This window comes from Sus scrofa, chromosome 16 (genome assembly GCF_000003025.6).
Source record: "Sus scrofa isolate TJ Tabasco breed Duroc chromosome 16, Sscrofa11.1, whole genome shotgun sequence".
NCBI lineage: Eukaryota > Metazoa > Chordata > Mammalia > Artiodactyla > Suidae > Sus > Sus scrofa.
This window is the reverse complement of record NC_010458.4, coordinates 39,535,239-39,551,833: the sequence shown is the minus strand read 5'-3', so window position 1 is coordinate 39,551,833 and position 16,595 is coordinate 39,535,239. Positions and strand designations below refer to the sequence as shown.

Sequence of the window (16,595 nt, the reverse complement as noted above, 5' to 3'; positions counted from 1 at the left end):
TCATTATTTTGTTTTAGCCAGTTTGCCCTGTTTTTCCTGTTTGCATTCAGTTCCTCTTTCTTCCACTCATTTGTTTCTTCTCCTGCTTCCCTTGCTATTCTCTTCCACATTCAATTTACCAGCACAATCAGCTAGCTCATGTTTATCAACTTTCAGATTGGTAATCTAAAATTATGGATTGCTCTCAAGGGAGGATTTTAATATATGAGCACATATGTGCATATGTGTATGTGTGTTGTGTTTTTAGCGCTTTATTCAGCATAATGTACAGAAAAGCGCACAAATTATAGGTGTACAACTTCGCGAGTTTTCACAACATGAGCACCCCATGGCACCAACGCCCAGATCAAGATATGTGACATTGAAGTTCCCGTTGTGGTTCAGTGGTTAACGAATCTGACTAGGAACCATGAAGTTGCCGGTTCCATCCCTGGCCTTGCTCAGTGGGTTAAGGTTCTGGCGTTGCTGTGAGCTGTGGTGTAGTTTGAAGTCTCGGCTCAGATCCTGTGTTGCTGTGGCTCTGGTGTAGTCTGGTGGCTACAGCTCTAATTCGACCCCTAGCTTGGGAACCTCCATATGCCGTGAGAGTGGCCCAAGAAATGGCAAGAAGACAAAAAAAAAAAAAAAAAAAAAGTGACATTACCAGCACCCCAGAAGTCCCCTCACCCCTCCCAGTCTCTACCTCCATACAAATTAACCACTATTATGATTTTTTTTTTTTCTGTCTTTTTCTCTTTTAAGGCCTACATCCACGGCATGTGGAGGTTCCCAGGCTAGGGGTACAATCAGAGCTGTAGCTGCCAGCCTACGCCAGGGTCACAGCATCATGGATCCGAGCCGCATCTGCGACCTACACCACAGCTCAGGGCAACGCTGGATCCTTAACCCACTGAGCGAGGTCAGGGATCGAACCTGTGCCCTCATGGATGCCAGTCAGGTTCGTTGCTGCTGAGCCACGATGGGAACTCCTAACCACTATTATGATTTCTAATTCCATAGAATGGTTTTGCCTTCTTTTAAACTTTATGCAAATATAATCATATAGTGTTTTTCATATAAGGCCTTCTTATGTCAGTATTATATTTTTATTTATGTTATTCATCTATGTTATTATATGTAGCAATAGTTTATTCTCATTGTTCTGTAGAATTCCAGTGCATGAATAAATCACAGTTATCTTATGTTATGTTGTTTTTGTTTGTTAAGAATAGTGCTATTGGCATTCCGTTTGTAGCTCAGTGGGTTAAGAATGCAACTATTATCAATGAGGATGCGGGTTCGATCCCTGGCCTTGCTCAGTGGGTTAAGGATCTGGCATTGCTGTGGCTGTCAGTTTCAGTTTGACCCCTGGCCTGGGAAACTTCCATATGCCAAAGGTATGGCCCTGAAAAGAAAGAAGAAAGAATAGCGCTATTGTGAACAGTGTGGTTTTGGGTGAACATATTTCTGTTGCATATATACTTAAGAATGGAATTGCTGGGTTATATGCTATGCATATATTTAGCTTTTGTAGATATTGCCAACTTGTTTTGCAAAATGATTGTACCGACCTATGTATTTATATTCCCTCAGGCAATGTATGAAATTTCCAGTTGCTCCACATTCCCACTATTACTTAGTATTACCTGTCTTTCATTTTAGCTATTCAGTAAGTATGTGTTGCATTGTAGACTTCTTTTTCATTTCACTGCTAATTAACGAGCTTGAACATCTTTGCATATGTTATGGTAAATTTGGAGATCCTTTTATGTGAAGTACCCATGTAAGTGTTTTTACATTATTCTGTTGGAGTCTGTCCTTTACTTTTTTCTTTTCTTTTCTTTCTTTTTTTTTTTTTTTTTTTTTTTTGCCACACCCATGGCAAATGGAAGTTCCTGGGCCAAGGATCAAATCCAAGCTGGTGCTGTGACCTATACCATAGTTCTGGCAATACTGGATCCTTAACCTTGCTGCACCACAGTGGGAACTCCTGTCTATCTTTTCTTTTTCTGTTTTTGCTTTTTAGGGCCATACCTGCGGCGTATGGAAGTTCCCAGGCTAGGGGTTGAACTGGAGCTATAGATGCCAGCCTACACCACAGCCATAGCAATGCTGGATCTGAGCCAAGTGTCTGCGACCTACACAACTCATGACAATTCCAGATCCCTTAACCCACTGAGCAAGGCGAGAGATTGAATCTGTATCTTCATGAGTACTAGCAGGGTTTTTAATCCCCTGAGCCACAATGGGAACTCCTCTGTCCTTTCTTGATTTGAATGTTTGGTTTTAGAAATCGTGGCTATATGTTAACCTACTATTCAGCTTGTGTTGTCTTTGTGTGGTTTTAAGAAGTTAAAAAAAAAATTAAATCTGAACCAGCTTAATTTGGAGCATGGTTTATAATAAGTCTTAAATAAAGTAGGAAGATTGGCATGCATGGGGCAAAAAGGTGTTTGAATTTGGCGAGGAGGAAGACATGATTGGGAATCAGAGCAGAATTAAATTGCATGAAGTTAGAAGGTAGTTTGTTTGTTTATTTATTTATTTATTTATTTTGTCTTTTCTGGGGCTGCACCTGCGGCATATGAAGGTTCCCAGGCTAGGGGTCGAATCAGAGCTGTAGCTGCCAGCCTATACCAGAGCCACAGCAACGTCAGATCCAAGCTGCGTCTGTGACCTACACCACAGCTCACGGCAATGCCGGATCCTTAACCGACTGAGCAAGGCCAGGGATTGAACCCTCAACCTCATGGTACCTATTTGGATTTGTTAACCACTGAGCCACAATGGGAACTCCCAGGAGGTAGTTTAAAAGAGTAGGAAAAGGAGCTCCCATTGTGGCTTAGCAGGTTAAGAACCTGACTAGTATCCATGAGAAAGAGGGTTCCATCTCTGGCTTCTCTTAGTGGATGAAGGATTCAGCATTGCCACAAGATGTGGCATAGGTCACAGATGCAGCTTGGATCTGGCGTTGCTGTGGCTGTGGTGTAGGCCTGCAGGGGCAGCTCCGATTCAACCCCTAGCTTGGGAACTTCCATATGCCACAGGTGAGGCCCTTACAAAAACAAAAAAACCCCAACAACAAAAAGTAGGAAAAGTGAAAGATCAGGTAAGCGTTTGCTTGTTGAGTCCCTGCTCTCTTGTGTCCGGTGTTGCATATCCAGAGTGCGCAGACCCTTCCTGGACCCTTGAAGCACCTGGTGTTACTGTGGCTGAGAAAGCCATCAAAGAGAGGAGCAAAATGGGATAACAGGTACAGAGGGGACTGGGGAGTAGCAAGTGTGAAGAGAAACATAGAAGAAAGGTATGGTTGGAGGAGAAACAGGAGCCAGTGTTGGGTAAAATAAAAAGATGATGCTGGAGTTCCCGTTGTGGCGCAGTGGTTAGCGAATCCGACTAGGAACCATGAGATTGCAGGTTCGGTCCCTGCCCTTGCTCAGTGGGTTAATGATCCGGCGTTGCCGTGAGCTGTGGTATAGGTTGCAGACGTGGCTCGGATCCCGCGTTGCTGTGGCTCTGGCGTAGGCTGGCAGCTACAGCTCCGATTAGACCCCTAGCCTGGGAACCTCCATATGCCGTGGGAGCGGCCCAAGAAATGGCAAAAAGACAAAAAAAAAAAAAAAAAAAAAAAAAAAAAGATGATGCTGAGGCCTGAACTACCATTGAAAGAAAAAAGTGAAATCAGAAGAGTTGACTGCAAAAGGAAGGTGGGTGAAAAATGAAAGATTCAGAGTCTGTAAAGTGGTACCCTTGAAGATGAAGTGTGAGAGAAGAGAGTGGTCATAAGAATGAGACTCAATTTTTAGGACTTTTAGGAGAACTGGTGGGAAGCTGAGGCTCCTAAGAGGATGTTGGAGTAATCGGGTAGGAAGAACACTGTGTGTGAACATTTCATTTAATTTACGGATGGCTGATGATGGTGTAGATGCCTAGATCTTCCTCCCACCCTTCCTTCCTTCCTTTTTAGGGCCACACCTGCGGTGTATGGAAGTTCCCAGGCTAGGGGTTGGAGCTACAGCTGCCAGCCTACACGACAGCCACAGCAACGCTAGACCTTCCTTCCTTCTTCCCCTCCTTCCCTCCATCTTTACGATGCCCTTCATGTAATAAACAGTAAATAGTTGCTGAATGAGGTAAAGTCATATTAAACATAGGGCTCTGAGGAGTTCCTATTGTGGTTCAGTGGGTTAAGAACCTGACATAATGTCCATGATGATGGGGTTTGATACCTGGCCTCGCCTCAGTGATTTAAGGATCCTGTGCTGCCACAAGTTGTGGCCTAGGTCCCAGATGTGGCCTGGATTGTGCGTTGCTGTGGCTGCGGCATAGTCTATTCCACTCCTAGACCAGCAACATCCATATGCTATACAGGTTTGGTGGTAAAAAGGGAAAAAACAAACAAAACAACCCCATAGGGCTCCGAGAAGTGAATTATGCACATTGGACTCAGTTTTACCATTATTTTCGGTCAAATGTTTCTCCTTAATATGAAAATCCATTAAGTTCACCCCATAAGGACAACTTGATAGCAATATCTTCAGAAAATATTTATTGAATGTATAAATGCGTTTTTATTTTTTATTTTTTTGCCTTTTCTAGGGCTGCTCCCACGGCATATGGAGGTTCCCAGGCTAGGGATCGAATCAGAGCTGTAACCACCAGGCTCCGCCAGAGCCACAGCAGCGTGGGATCCTAGCCTTTTCTGCAACCTATACCACAGCTCATGGCAACGCCGAATCCTTAACCCACTGAGCAAGGGCAGGGATCAAACCTGCAACCTCATAGTTCCTAGTCGGATTCGTTAACCACTGAGCCACGACGGGAACTCCATAAATGTGTTTTTAAAAGCTGCTTTTTCTTTCAAGTGTGAAGATTTTAAATAAGAAAATTTCAAGGCTCAGTTATTAATGTAGTCTTTTAAATGGAAGAACTGCAGTTATTGTCTCAAATATTTGGGATGTAATAACCTTTTAAAAACTCAGTTTCTTACTAAATGCCTTCGTGTCTTTTTGCCTGTAGTGGAATGAGACTGTTGAGCTTTTTCGCGCTAGGATGCCATTACGGAAACATCGCTGTCGTTTCAAAAGCTATGAACATTGCTTCACAGGGGCTGAAGCTGTGGATTGGCTGCATGAGCTGCTCAGGTGCAGCCAAAACTTTGGCCCCGAAGTGACCCGCAAACAAACGGTCCAGCTGCTAAAAAAATTCCTGAAGAATCATGTTATTGAAGACATCAAGGGAAAATGGGGTCAGGAAGACTTTGAAGACAACCGTCACTTGTACAGGTAAAGGCAGTGAGTTAGCCCTGAGGGGAGGAGTTGAGGGAGGGCAGTGGATCTGTTCCATCTGTTGAAACTTCCTCAGGAGGAAGCTGTCCCTTGGGGTGATGCTTCTGCTTGTGATGTGTTGAGTGGAGAACTGAATCTGTGGTTACAGTCACACTGATGGCAGTTTTTCTTGGCTTCATAGCGCACCCCAGTAGTCATCTTTTGTTGCTTGACTTTTCAGGAAGGAAACCGTGTTGTGCCTTTCGCACTCCTGGGAGGATGGCTGCAGGTGTTTAGCACCTCTCTGAAGGAATCTGAAAGGGTGAAGCAGTGGCTCTAGCTTATACCTTTTTAATGTAAAGGGGTGTATTCAGGGGGTTAGTGGCCAGAGGTGTCTGATCTTTAAGCAGAGCTCAGGGCCTAGAACAGAGACTTGTACTAGAATTCCCTGACGTCTCAGATTAACCTTGCAGTGCATGTCTGCTTTTCCCCAGTTTTGCTGATGATTCAGTGCTGCTGTAGGATTGCTCACTTACTTAATCTGAGGGCAAGGATGTCTCTCTGTTGACTCCTCACTGCATGCTACCCTGTTTTCTTACCAGAGAAATTCAGGGAGTAGAAGAGGAGTAAAGAGGATGAAGTCGCATCAGTCTAGAAAAGAGGAATTATCAAGTTTATCTACAGACAGGTCTATCTACCAAAGTACCAAGAACCTGAGAAGGATTCAAGGAAGAAATGGAGACGATGGGCTCTTAATATTTACTGCCTTTCACTCCAACAGCAGAATAAGGAATGCTCTTCCAGAACATTTAGTGAGAGGATTGGGGGCCACTAGGACACCTGCTTTGAGCAGAGAAAATGTGACTGTTTCCTACCTGAGTCATTTCTTTGGTTCCTCCATGGACTAGCTGCTGAGAAAGGCTGCAGAGCTGAGTGAGGGTGGTCACCAACACCAAGGCTTAGACCAGGCAGTGCTGTATCTTAGGGATTGAACTTCCCAGTGGAATTTCATCAGCAATCTCCATCTTCTAAATATCAAGGTTGTCAACTGGGTGATGAGTTGTCTCTCCATTTGGCAGTTATTCCTGGCCTGCTGAGCCAACTTTTAATTAGGATCTTGGGTGATTTAAGCCCGTTCTGAGGCCATAGTGCTTTTTGGTATCTGGTGGTGGAAACTCTAGCCCTGGTTCCACATGCCACACTTCACTGGGGATTCTTAAGTGTTGATTTCTCTTGGGAAGCTCTAATTGCTTGTATCCCATCAAAGACTTAGCTAGCCCACGTCTAAAAGATGGCCTAGTTGAGGAACTGCCCATCTGTTCTATTGTGACCTTAAACTGAGTACCATCCACTGAGTCCCATGAGGCTTTAAAAGTTGCCAGGAGAGTAAAGTAGGAGCCTGCTCTTGGAGCCAACCAGCCAGCACTGACTGTCAGCATGTTTCCCTTCACTGCAAAATTTAATCACTGTTCCCCTTTAAAAAATAAAGTATGCGTAGATTAAACTCACCCATGAGATAATGATTTTTTCACCCCTAGTTTCTCTTATAACATACTTGTGAGTAACAAAGGGAACAGTATTTTCTTCCATTATTTACCACCTGAAAACTCATAGCTTTCCTTTTTTTCTGAGTGTAAGTTCTGTAAGTTAACAATTGATATTTGCTGTTCCCAAATTAATCTGGGATGAAATCTATGTGGACTTGTAAGCCATTTGTTAAGAGGTATGTGCCTCGAATTGAGAGGTAATGAGTGTGGGGGCAGCTGTTGCAGGCAGGCGGCCAGCTTCCAGGGCTGGGTGTACAGCTTAGGGACATCACTGTTAGCTGCCAGCGCCCGAGGGAAGGTTGGGGGCAGGCTGGCTGGTCTGCATTGTGTACATCTGCTTTTTTTCTGTAGTTGAGTAACACCACTGCCAAATTACAATTAGAGCAGGTGATGGAGATTAGAGGCAGATGAGATGTGAAAATAGATGGAGAATCAGTAAGGTGGAGGAATTCCCAAAATGCATCCAGATATCGAGCTTAATGGAAGAGGAGTCTTTATAAGTAGCATCAAGAAGATTGGGATGGCTCAGCATCACTGATTATTAGAGAAATGCAAATCAAAACTACTGTGAGGAGCTACCTCACACCAGTCAGATGGCTATCATTAATAAATCCACACAAATAACAAATGCTGGAGGGGGTGTGGAGAAAAGGGAGAAAACACCTACACTATTGGTGGGAATGTAAATTGGTACAACCACTATGGAAAACAGTATGGAGGTACCTCAGAAAACTAAATATAGAACCACCATATGACCCAGAAATCCCACTCTTGAGCTTATATCCAGACAAAACTTTCCTGGAAAAAGACACATATACCCGCATGTTCACTACAGCACTATTCACAATAGTCAAGACATGGAAACAACCTAAATGTCCATCGACAGATGAATGGATTAAGATCATGTGGTATATATACACAATGGAATACTACTCAGCCATAAAAAGAACAAAATAATGCCGTTTGTGGCAACATGGATGGAACTAGAGACTCTCATACTAAGTAAGTCAGAAAGAGAAGGACAAATACCATATGATATCACATATATCTGGAATCTAATACACCGCACAAATGAACCTTTCCATAGAAAAGAAACTCATGGACTTGGAGAATAGATTTGTGATTGCCAACGGGGGAGGGGGAGGGTGTGGGAGGGACTGGGAATCTGGGGGTAAGAGATGCAAACTATTGCCTTTGGAGTGGATAAACAATGAGATCCTGCTGTATATCGCTGGGAACTTTATCTAGTCACTTATGATGGAGCATGGTGGAGCTTAATGTGAGAAAAAGAATGTGTATATGTATATGTGACTGGGTTGCCTTGCTCTACAGTAGAAATTTGACAGAATACTATAAACCAGCTATAATAGAAAAAATAAAAATCATTAAAAAAAAAGGTTGGGGAGTTCCCGTCGTGGCGCAGTGGTTAATGAATCCGACTAGGAACCACAAGGTTTCGGGTTCGGTCCCTGCCCTTGCTCAGTGGGTTAACGATCCGGCGTTGCCGTGAGCTGTGGTGTAGGTTGCAGACGTGGCTTGGATCCCGAGTTGCTGTGGCTCTGGCATAGGCCAGTGGCTACAGCTCCGATTCGACTCCTAGCCTGGGAACCTCCATATGCCGAGGGAGCAGCCCAAGAAATAGCAAAAAGACAAAAAAAAAAAAAAAAAAAAAAAAAAAAGACTGGGGGGAAAAGAAGTAAAACATAAATTAAAAAAAAAAAAAAGTTGGGATGGATAGCTGAGAGTTCTTGCTGAGAAGAAAGGAGCTAACATCCAGAAGCACCTGCGATGTGCTAGACTCATTGCATGATCATCATTTCACTCAGCACCTGTAGGTGGAGGTGGTATTATCCTTATTTTATTTTATTTTATTTTTTTGGTCTTTTTGCTATTTCTTTGGGCCGCTCCCGCGGCATATGGAGGTTCCCAGGCTAGGGGTCGAATCGGAGCTGTAGCCACTGGCCTACGCCAGAGCCATAGCAACGCAGAATCCGAGCCGCGTCTGCAACCTACACCACAGCTCACGGCAACGCCGGATCGTTAACCCACTGAGCAAGGGCAGGGACCGAACCCGCAACCTCATGGTTCCTAGTCGGATTTGTTAACCACTGCACCACGACGGGAACTCCGGTATTATCCTTATTTTAAAGATTAGGATATTAATGAGTCAGAGTCCAGAGTCACTCAGCTGGTAGTAAAAGAGACAGGATTTGAACTGAGGTTTCTTACCACTTCTTTCCTGTTAGTGACATCAATGACCAGAAGGAGTTCTGGATTTGCTGCTAGTGAAGACAATTTTAGATAGTTCTAAAGGGTCCTCATGGTCAAGCCAGACACTGTCATCTGTGTCTAGCAAAGCTGTGTGGCCTTAAATTTCTGATGAAGAGAGACAGTTACACTACCTTGTATTTTTATAAGAAATTTCAGTTTGGAGTTCCCGTCGTGGTGCAGTGGTTAACGAATCCGACTAGGAACCATGAGGTTGTGGGTTCGATCCCTGGCCTTGCTCAGTGAATTAATGATCCGGCGTTGCCGTGAGCTGTGGTGTAGGTTGCAGATGCGGCTTGGGTCCCGCGTTGCTGTGGCTCTGGCGTAGGCCGGTGGCTACAACTCTGATTCAACCCCTAGCCTGGGAACCTCCATATGCCATGGGAGCGGCCCTAGAAAAAGCAAAAAGACAGGAAAAAAAAAAAAAAAAAAAAAGAACTACTTCTGCTGCAGTTTATGAAGCAATTTCCTTTTATGATCTCATTTAATCTTCATGATAACCCTGTGAAATGGACAGGGTGAATATTTCATCGTCAGAGAACCAGACTCTTCTCTCTTTGAAACATCTAAACCAAACACCAGGAAATTCCATACTGATCACTGAATCAGCCTATTTATGTTTGCAAACAGATAATTACATAGGATTATTTAAAACCTAATGGAGTGGGTTATATAAAAATAGTAGTGTCTATAATGATAATTGCTTGTTTTGGCCTATTTAATGAGGAAAGTGTTTGGCCTAGTTTAGATCTTTATGCAGGATGGGTCCCTTGGTCTGGAACCTCCACCTGGCCCTTGGCCTGTTCGCCTTACTGATTCTGGCTGTGTATGCGGTTGTAACCAAGAAGGTGTTCACGGTTTACAGAGAGGAATCCACTGGCTCAGGCAGAGTGGCTGTGATCTAATGTGCAGGGAATCATTTTTCTTTTTCTGGCTACACCTGTGTTATGTGGAAGTTCCCAGGACAGAGACTGGACCTGCGCCACAGCAATGACCTGTGCTGTAGCAGTGACAACACCAGATCCGTAACTGCTAGGCCACCAGGGAACTCTGGGGAACCATTTTCTTTTTTTTTTGCATTTCCAAAGAGAACATGAATTCTATTTTTATTTATTTATTTATTTGATATATGTATATTCATTACTCAAATGAATTTATCACATCTGTAGTTGTATAATGATCATCACAATCCAATTTCACAGGATTTCCATCCCACAACCCAAGCACATCCCCCCACCCACCAAACTGTCTCCTCTGGAGACCATAAGTTTTTCAATGTCTGTGAGTCAGCATCTGTTCTGCAAAGACGTTCAGTTTGTTCTTTCTTCAGATTCCACATGTTAGTGAAAGCATTTGATGTTGGCGTCTCATTGTATGGCTGACCTCACTTAGCATAATTTCTAGGTCCATCCATGTTGGTAAAAATGCCGGTATTTCATTTTTTAATGGCTGAGTAATATTCCATTCTGTATGTGTATCACCTCTTCTTGATCCACTCCTCTGTCGATGGACATTTAGGTTGTTTCCATGTCTTGGCTATTGAAAAGAGTGCCGTAATGAACATTGGAGTACATGTGTCTTTGCGAGTTGTGGTTTTCTCTGGATAGATGCCCAGGAGTGGGATTGCTGGATCAAATGGTAGTTCTATGTTTAGTTTTCTGAGGACTCTCCATACTGCTTTCCAAAGTAGTTGCACCCATTTACAATCCCACCAACAGTGTAACAGGGTTCCATTTTCTCCACACCCTCTCCAGCACTTCTTGTTTATAGCCTTTTTGATGTTGGCCGTTCTGGCTGGTGTAAAGTGGTACCTCATAGTGGTTTGATTTGCATTTCTCTAATGATGAGTGATGTTGAACATCTTTTCATGTGCTTTTTGGCCATCTGTATATCTTCTTTGGAGAACTGTCTGTTTAGATCTTCTGCCCGTTTTTTGATGAGGTTGTTTGTTTTTTTGGCATGGAGCTACAGAAGGTGTTTATAAATTTTGGAGATGAATGCCTTGTCAGTCGATTCATTTGCAAAGATTTTCTCCCATCCTGTGGGTTGTCTTTTCATTTTGTTTAGGGTTTCCTTTGCTGTGCAGAAACTTTTGTTTGATTAGGTCCCATTTGTTTATTTTGGTTTTTACTGTCAATACTCTAAGAGGTGGATCTGAGAAGATATTGTTGTCACTTATGTCAGAGAGTGTTTGGCTTATGTTTTCCTCTAAGAGTTTTTTTTTTTTTTTTGCTATTTCTTGGGCCGCTTCCGGGGCATATGGAGATTCCCAGACTAGGGGTTGAATTGGAGCTGTAGCCACCGGCCTATGCCAGAGCCACAGCAACTCGGGATCCGAGCCGCGTCTGCAACCTACACCACAGCTCACGGCAATGCCGGATCCTTAACGCACTGAGCAAGGCCAGGGATCGAACCTGCAACCTCATGGTTCCTAGTCGGATTCGTTAACCACTGTGCCATGACGGGAACTCCTCCTTTAAGAGTTTATAGTGTCTGGTCTTATATCTAGGTCTTTAATCCATTTTGAGTTTATTTTTGTGTATGGTATTAGGGAGTGTTCTAATTTCATTCTTTTCCATATGGCTGTCCAGTCTTCCTAGCACCACTTATTGAACAAGCTGTTCTTTCTCCATTGTATAGTCTTGCCTCCTTTGTCATAGAAGAGTTGGCTGTAGGTGCATGGGTTGAATTCTGGGCTTTCTATCCTGTTCCACTGATCTCTATTTCTGTCTTTGTGCCAGTACCATACAGTTTTGATGACTGTTGCTTTGTAGTATAGTCTGACGTCCAGGAGCCTGATTCCTCCACTCCACTTTTCTTTCTCAGGATGGCTTTGGTTCTTCTGGGTCTTTTTTGCTTCCAAACACACTTTAAAATATTTTGTTCAAATTCTGTGAAAAATGTTCTTAGTAATTTGATAGGGATTGCATTGAATCTGTAGATTGCCTTAGGTAGTATAGTCATTTTGATAATATTGACTCTTCCAGTCCAGGAGCATGGTATGTCTTTCCGTCTATTTGTGTCATCTTTGATTTCTTTCATCAGTGTCTTATAGTTTTCAGAGTACAGGTCTTCTGGCTCTTTCGGTAGGTTTACTCCTAGGTATTTTATTGTTTTGGATGCAATGGTAAACGGGATTGCTTCCCTAATTTGTCTTTCTGCTCTTTCATTGCTAGTGTATAGAAATGCCGTTGATTTCTGTGTATTTGTTTTGTATCATGAGACTTTGCCAAATTCATGGATGAGCTCTAACAGTTTTCTGGTAGAGTCTTTAGGGTTCTCTAGGTATAGTATCATGTCATCTGGCAATAGTGGTAGTTTTACTTCTTCCTTTCCAATTTGGATTCCTTTTATCTCTTTTATTTCTCTGATTGCTGTGGCTAGGACTTCCAAAACCATGTTGAAGAGTAGTGGTGAGAGTGGACATCCTTGTCTTGTTCCTGATCTCAGTGGGAATTCTTTCAGCTTTTCACCATTGAGAATGCTGTTAGCTGTGGGTTTGTCATCTATGGCCTTTATTATGTTGAGGTAGGTTCCCGCTCTGCCCACTTTCTGAAGGGTTTTTATCAGAAATGGGTGTTGGATTTTATCAAAGGCTTTTTCCACGTCTATTGCGAGGATCATATGGTTTTTATTGTTCAGTTTGTTAATTCGTCTGTGGATGAATGGGTAAATACTGAACCTATGGAATGCTTTTGTGTGTGATGAGTGCTGTGGGAGGTGTGACTATAGTCAGAACAGGAGAGTTTTTTTTTTTGAATAACGAACTGTTTTGTTTCCTCATTGTGATGGTAGTTATATGCGTATATGTGTGTTACAATTGATAGAGGGGTACATTCACAAAAAAAAAAAAAGATCAATTTTACTATATGCTGATAACATTTTTTTTAATGCTGGTGATTTGGAAAGTCTCTATTTGTCCCTCTAGTGAAAGAAATCTAAATTTACATTACTTAAGGTATATGGCCCTTTGGTCATTTTCTGTGGCCTTGGGAAATGGTCTTCATTATTTCCCAATAGGTCTTTTTAAGGGGCTGGTTTTTAGGAACATCTTTGAGTTAATGGACTATTGGCTCCCTCTAGTGGACACCTTTTGTTTTTCTCATAAAGCTCAAAATTGTGATGGTGATTTTGTTTTTGTTTTGATTCATTTCCTTAAGTCCTGAGTTCTTGTCCTGTAATAGTTGGATACATTTCTTACCCTTCTTATGTATCAGTGTTTTTTTTTGGTCGTCTATAAAATGACAGGGATGGGAGCTCCCATTGTGGCTCAGCGTGTTAAGAACCTGACTTGTATCCATGTGGATGTGGGTTCAATCCCCGGTCTCACTCAGTGGGTTAAGGATCTGGTGTTGCTGCAAGCTGTGACATAGTTTACAGATGTGGTTTGGATCTAGTGTTGCTGTGAAGTAGGTGACAGCTGCGGCTCCATTTCGACCTCTGGCCCAGGAACTTTTGTACGCCACACGTGCAGCCATAAAAAGAAAAAAAGAAAAAAAAAAAAATGACAGGGATGGACTAATTTGTTAGTGCCTTTTTTCATTCTAAACTTTTATGATTCCAAATATTGAGTATTTATGGGTGTTTACCAAGTTGAAGGCAGTGATGGAGATAAGAAAGAAATATAACATGATTCTTTTCTTCCCTAACTTTGCAGTCTCTCCTGAGATATACCATATATAAACATGAAAAAAATAAGCAGCAGAACCAAGGCAGTATTGAGTTAACTAACTAAAATGAACCCATAACAAAAAAATTAGATGGAGTCCTTGGGTTCACAAGCTGTTTTGTTTGACTGGCATAGTGTTTTTAGTCATTGAAATTTTTAAAAATTTCATCTTTATTTTTCAATTTTGTGTATTTTGTGAAGGCAATACATTCATGTGGTTCACAATTTACAAAATACAAAAGTATACAATTAAAAATCTCCCACCTTGCTCTTCCAGGTGGAGTTCAGGGTTTGAATTGAATCTTTCTTATTTTTATTGTTTATTCTAAAGTTGCCTTTTTTCTTTTTTTTTTTTTTTAATATCTTATATACCAGTTTGTCCTGGATGAGAAGTTAACTTTCAAATGCACAAAAAAAAAAAAAATATATATATATATAGTGGGGAAGGAATTCCCTTGTGGTGCAGCAGGTTAAGTATTCAGCTTGTCACTGCAGCAGCCCAGGTCCCTGCTTTGGTGCAGGTGTAGGTGCAGTCCCTGACCAGGCTTGCTGCAGGTGTGTGGTGGGAGGGTAGGGGTGGGGTTGGGGGGTGGAGAAAGGGAGTGGTGGGGAGGGGGAGAAAGAGTAGGATAGAAAATACTTCATTCTTACTTTTTCCCATGTAAAGTCTTAAGCAAAAAGTATAGAACAGTCACAATTTTAACAGTAATTTTTTTGGATAGAGGGTTTAAAGAGCATACATTATTCTCTTCTTTTAAATTTTTAAAAAATTTTTTTAATTTTTATTTTTGTCTTTCTGTCTTTTCTAGGGCCACACCTGAGGCATGTGGAGATTCCCAGGCTAGGGGTGTAATAGGAGCTATAGCCACCGGCCTATGCCAGAGCCACAGCAATGCCAGATCCGAGCCGCATCTGCAACCTACACCACAGCTCATGTCAACGCCGGATTGTTAACCCACTGAGCAAAGCCAGGGATCGAACCCAAAACCTCATGGTTCCTAGTTGGATTCGTTACCCACAGAGCCATTACAGGAATTCCCAAATTATTTTCTTCTTATTTTTACACCTTGAGTATATATTACTTTTATTTTCAGTTTTAAAAATCATTCTAGTAAAAGGGGGTTAAACTTGTGCTGTTTGGAAGTTTACAATGACAGGATGAGTTGTTTTAGGCACCTCTAGTATGTACCACCATTCTACTGGCTTTCTGGATGCTGTGCTCTAGGTATATTGCCTGCTGTGTCAGTAAACAAAGGATGTTGTGGCCATCAAACCATCAGCCACTGCAGCTGCCCCCAGTGGTGCACCCCGTGGGGACTTGGATGGGAAAGATCAGGATTCCAGATAGTTAAGGTGCATATCAAAGGGGTAATTTCAGTAAGCGCAGACTCTTTTGTGTCTTTCCCAACATAGAAAAGTGCTAAATTCATTAAGTGATCTGTTTTTTTTTAATTAATGGTAATCTTTTGATATTCGTACTACCTGGTCTTCGTTACAAAGCTCCTGTGTATCCTGGTTCCTCCCTTATCTCTTTGGAGCAGTCCCTCAGGACTATCTGAGAGGTTCCCTCCCAGGCCTGAAGTCCTCAGAAAGTCTGCAAAATAAAACATAATTCTCAACTTTTAGGTTGTGCATTTTTTTTTCCAGTGGACAATAATAAAAATTGACCCAGAAGAGAAAAGGCACAAAAGTAGCCAAAAAATCTTGGACAAAAAGACTTTTTGCTTTGTCAGAAACTAAAGTGCCATTGGGCTATAATTCAAACAATGTGATAATAGACCTGGAGTAGAGAAATATAGAACTAATATAGAATAGAAGAGAGTAGAGAAAACAAACCTTCCACACAGTTCCCTTCCCCACAGGCACCTAATGTTATTAGCTAACACAGTGTCTTAAAAAACTGTGAGCCTGGGAGTTTTAGATGGAGCAAATCAGCAGTTGCCCTACCTCCCACCACTTCCCCGCAGCAGGCAGACTGCACCATGGTTATACTGTCTGTCTGCTCAGTGCAGGAATTGTGTTTGTGACAGCTTGTGTGGACTGGAGCATTGTGAGGCCTCTTGAGGTGAAGGTGAAGGATATCCACCTGGGTCCTGAGAAGGGGGTAGGATCTGGATGATAAGATGGGATGTGAAGGCAGAGGTCATTTCAGGTTACAAGGATGGCGGGACCACTTCTCTCAGTGAGATATGTCTGAGTCAGCTTTGCTGGGGGGCAGCCTTGCTGGGAGAAGAGGGAGAAGACTGACGTTGCTTGAGAAGAGCTCTTAGATCAAGAAGTCATAGCACTAAATGTGGGGCTATTACATAAATGCCTGGCCGTGGAGTTGACATTTATGTTAAAAGGAAAAGGCAGCCAAGGCCCCTGTTTTGAGTAGGAGTGAAGTCTATGTTTTAGGATAATTAAATAGTAGTAATAGAATCGATTTTTTTTTTTTTTTTTTTTTTTTTTTTTTTTTTGGCCGGACTTGTGGCATATGGAAGTTCCATGGCCAGGAACTGAATCCAAACCACAGCTGCAACCTATGTCACAGCTGTGGCAATGTCTGATCCTTAATCTGCTGCACTGGGTAGAGGATCAAACCGGTGCTGCCACAGAGACAATGGCAGATCCTTAAGCCACTGTGTCACAGTGGGAACTCCCTAGAATAGTTTTTAAAAATTTTTAAAAAAATTTTTTTGTCTTTTTGGCTTTTTAGGGCCGCACCCTCGGCATATGGAGGTTCACAGACTAGGGGTCTAATCGGAGCTATAGCTGCTGGCCTACGCCAGAGCCACGGCAATGCCAGATCCGAGCTGCGTCTTTGACCTACACCACAGCTCATGGCAATGCCTGATCCTTAACCCACTGAGTGAGGCCATGGAT

The 16,595-nt window shown here is 42.5% G+C and overlaps 1 protein-coding gene across 2 annotated transcripts in view; it reads left to right on the top strand.

The window, feature by feature from the left end:
- Positions 1-16,595, top strand: part of DEPDC1B (DEP domain containing 1B) — a 92,255-nt gene that overhangs the window by 6,917 nt on the left and 68,743 nt on the right. For both annotated transcript variants that reach the window (XM_003133987.6, XM_013982691.2), the window contains exon 2: positions 4,999-5,264. In XM_003133987.6, coding sequence (XP_003134035.5) covers positions 4,999-5,264 — 266 coding nt within the window. The remainder of the gene's footprint in view (positions 1-4,998; positions 5,265-16,595) is intronic.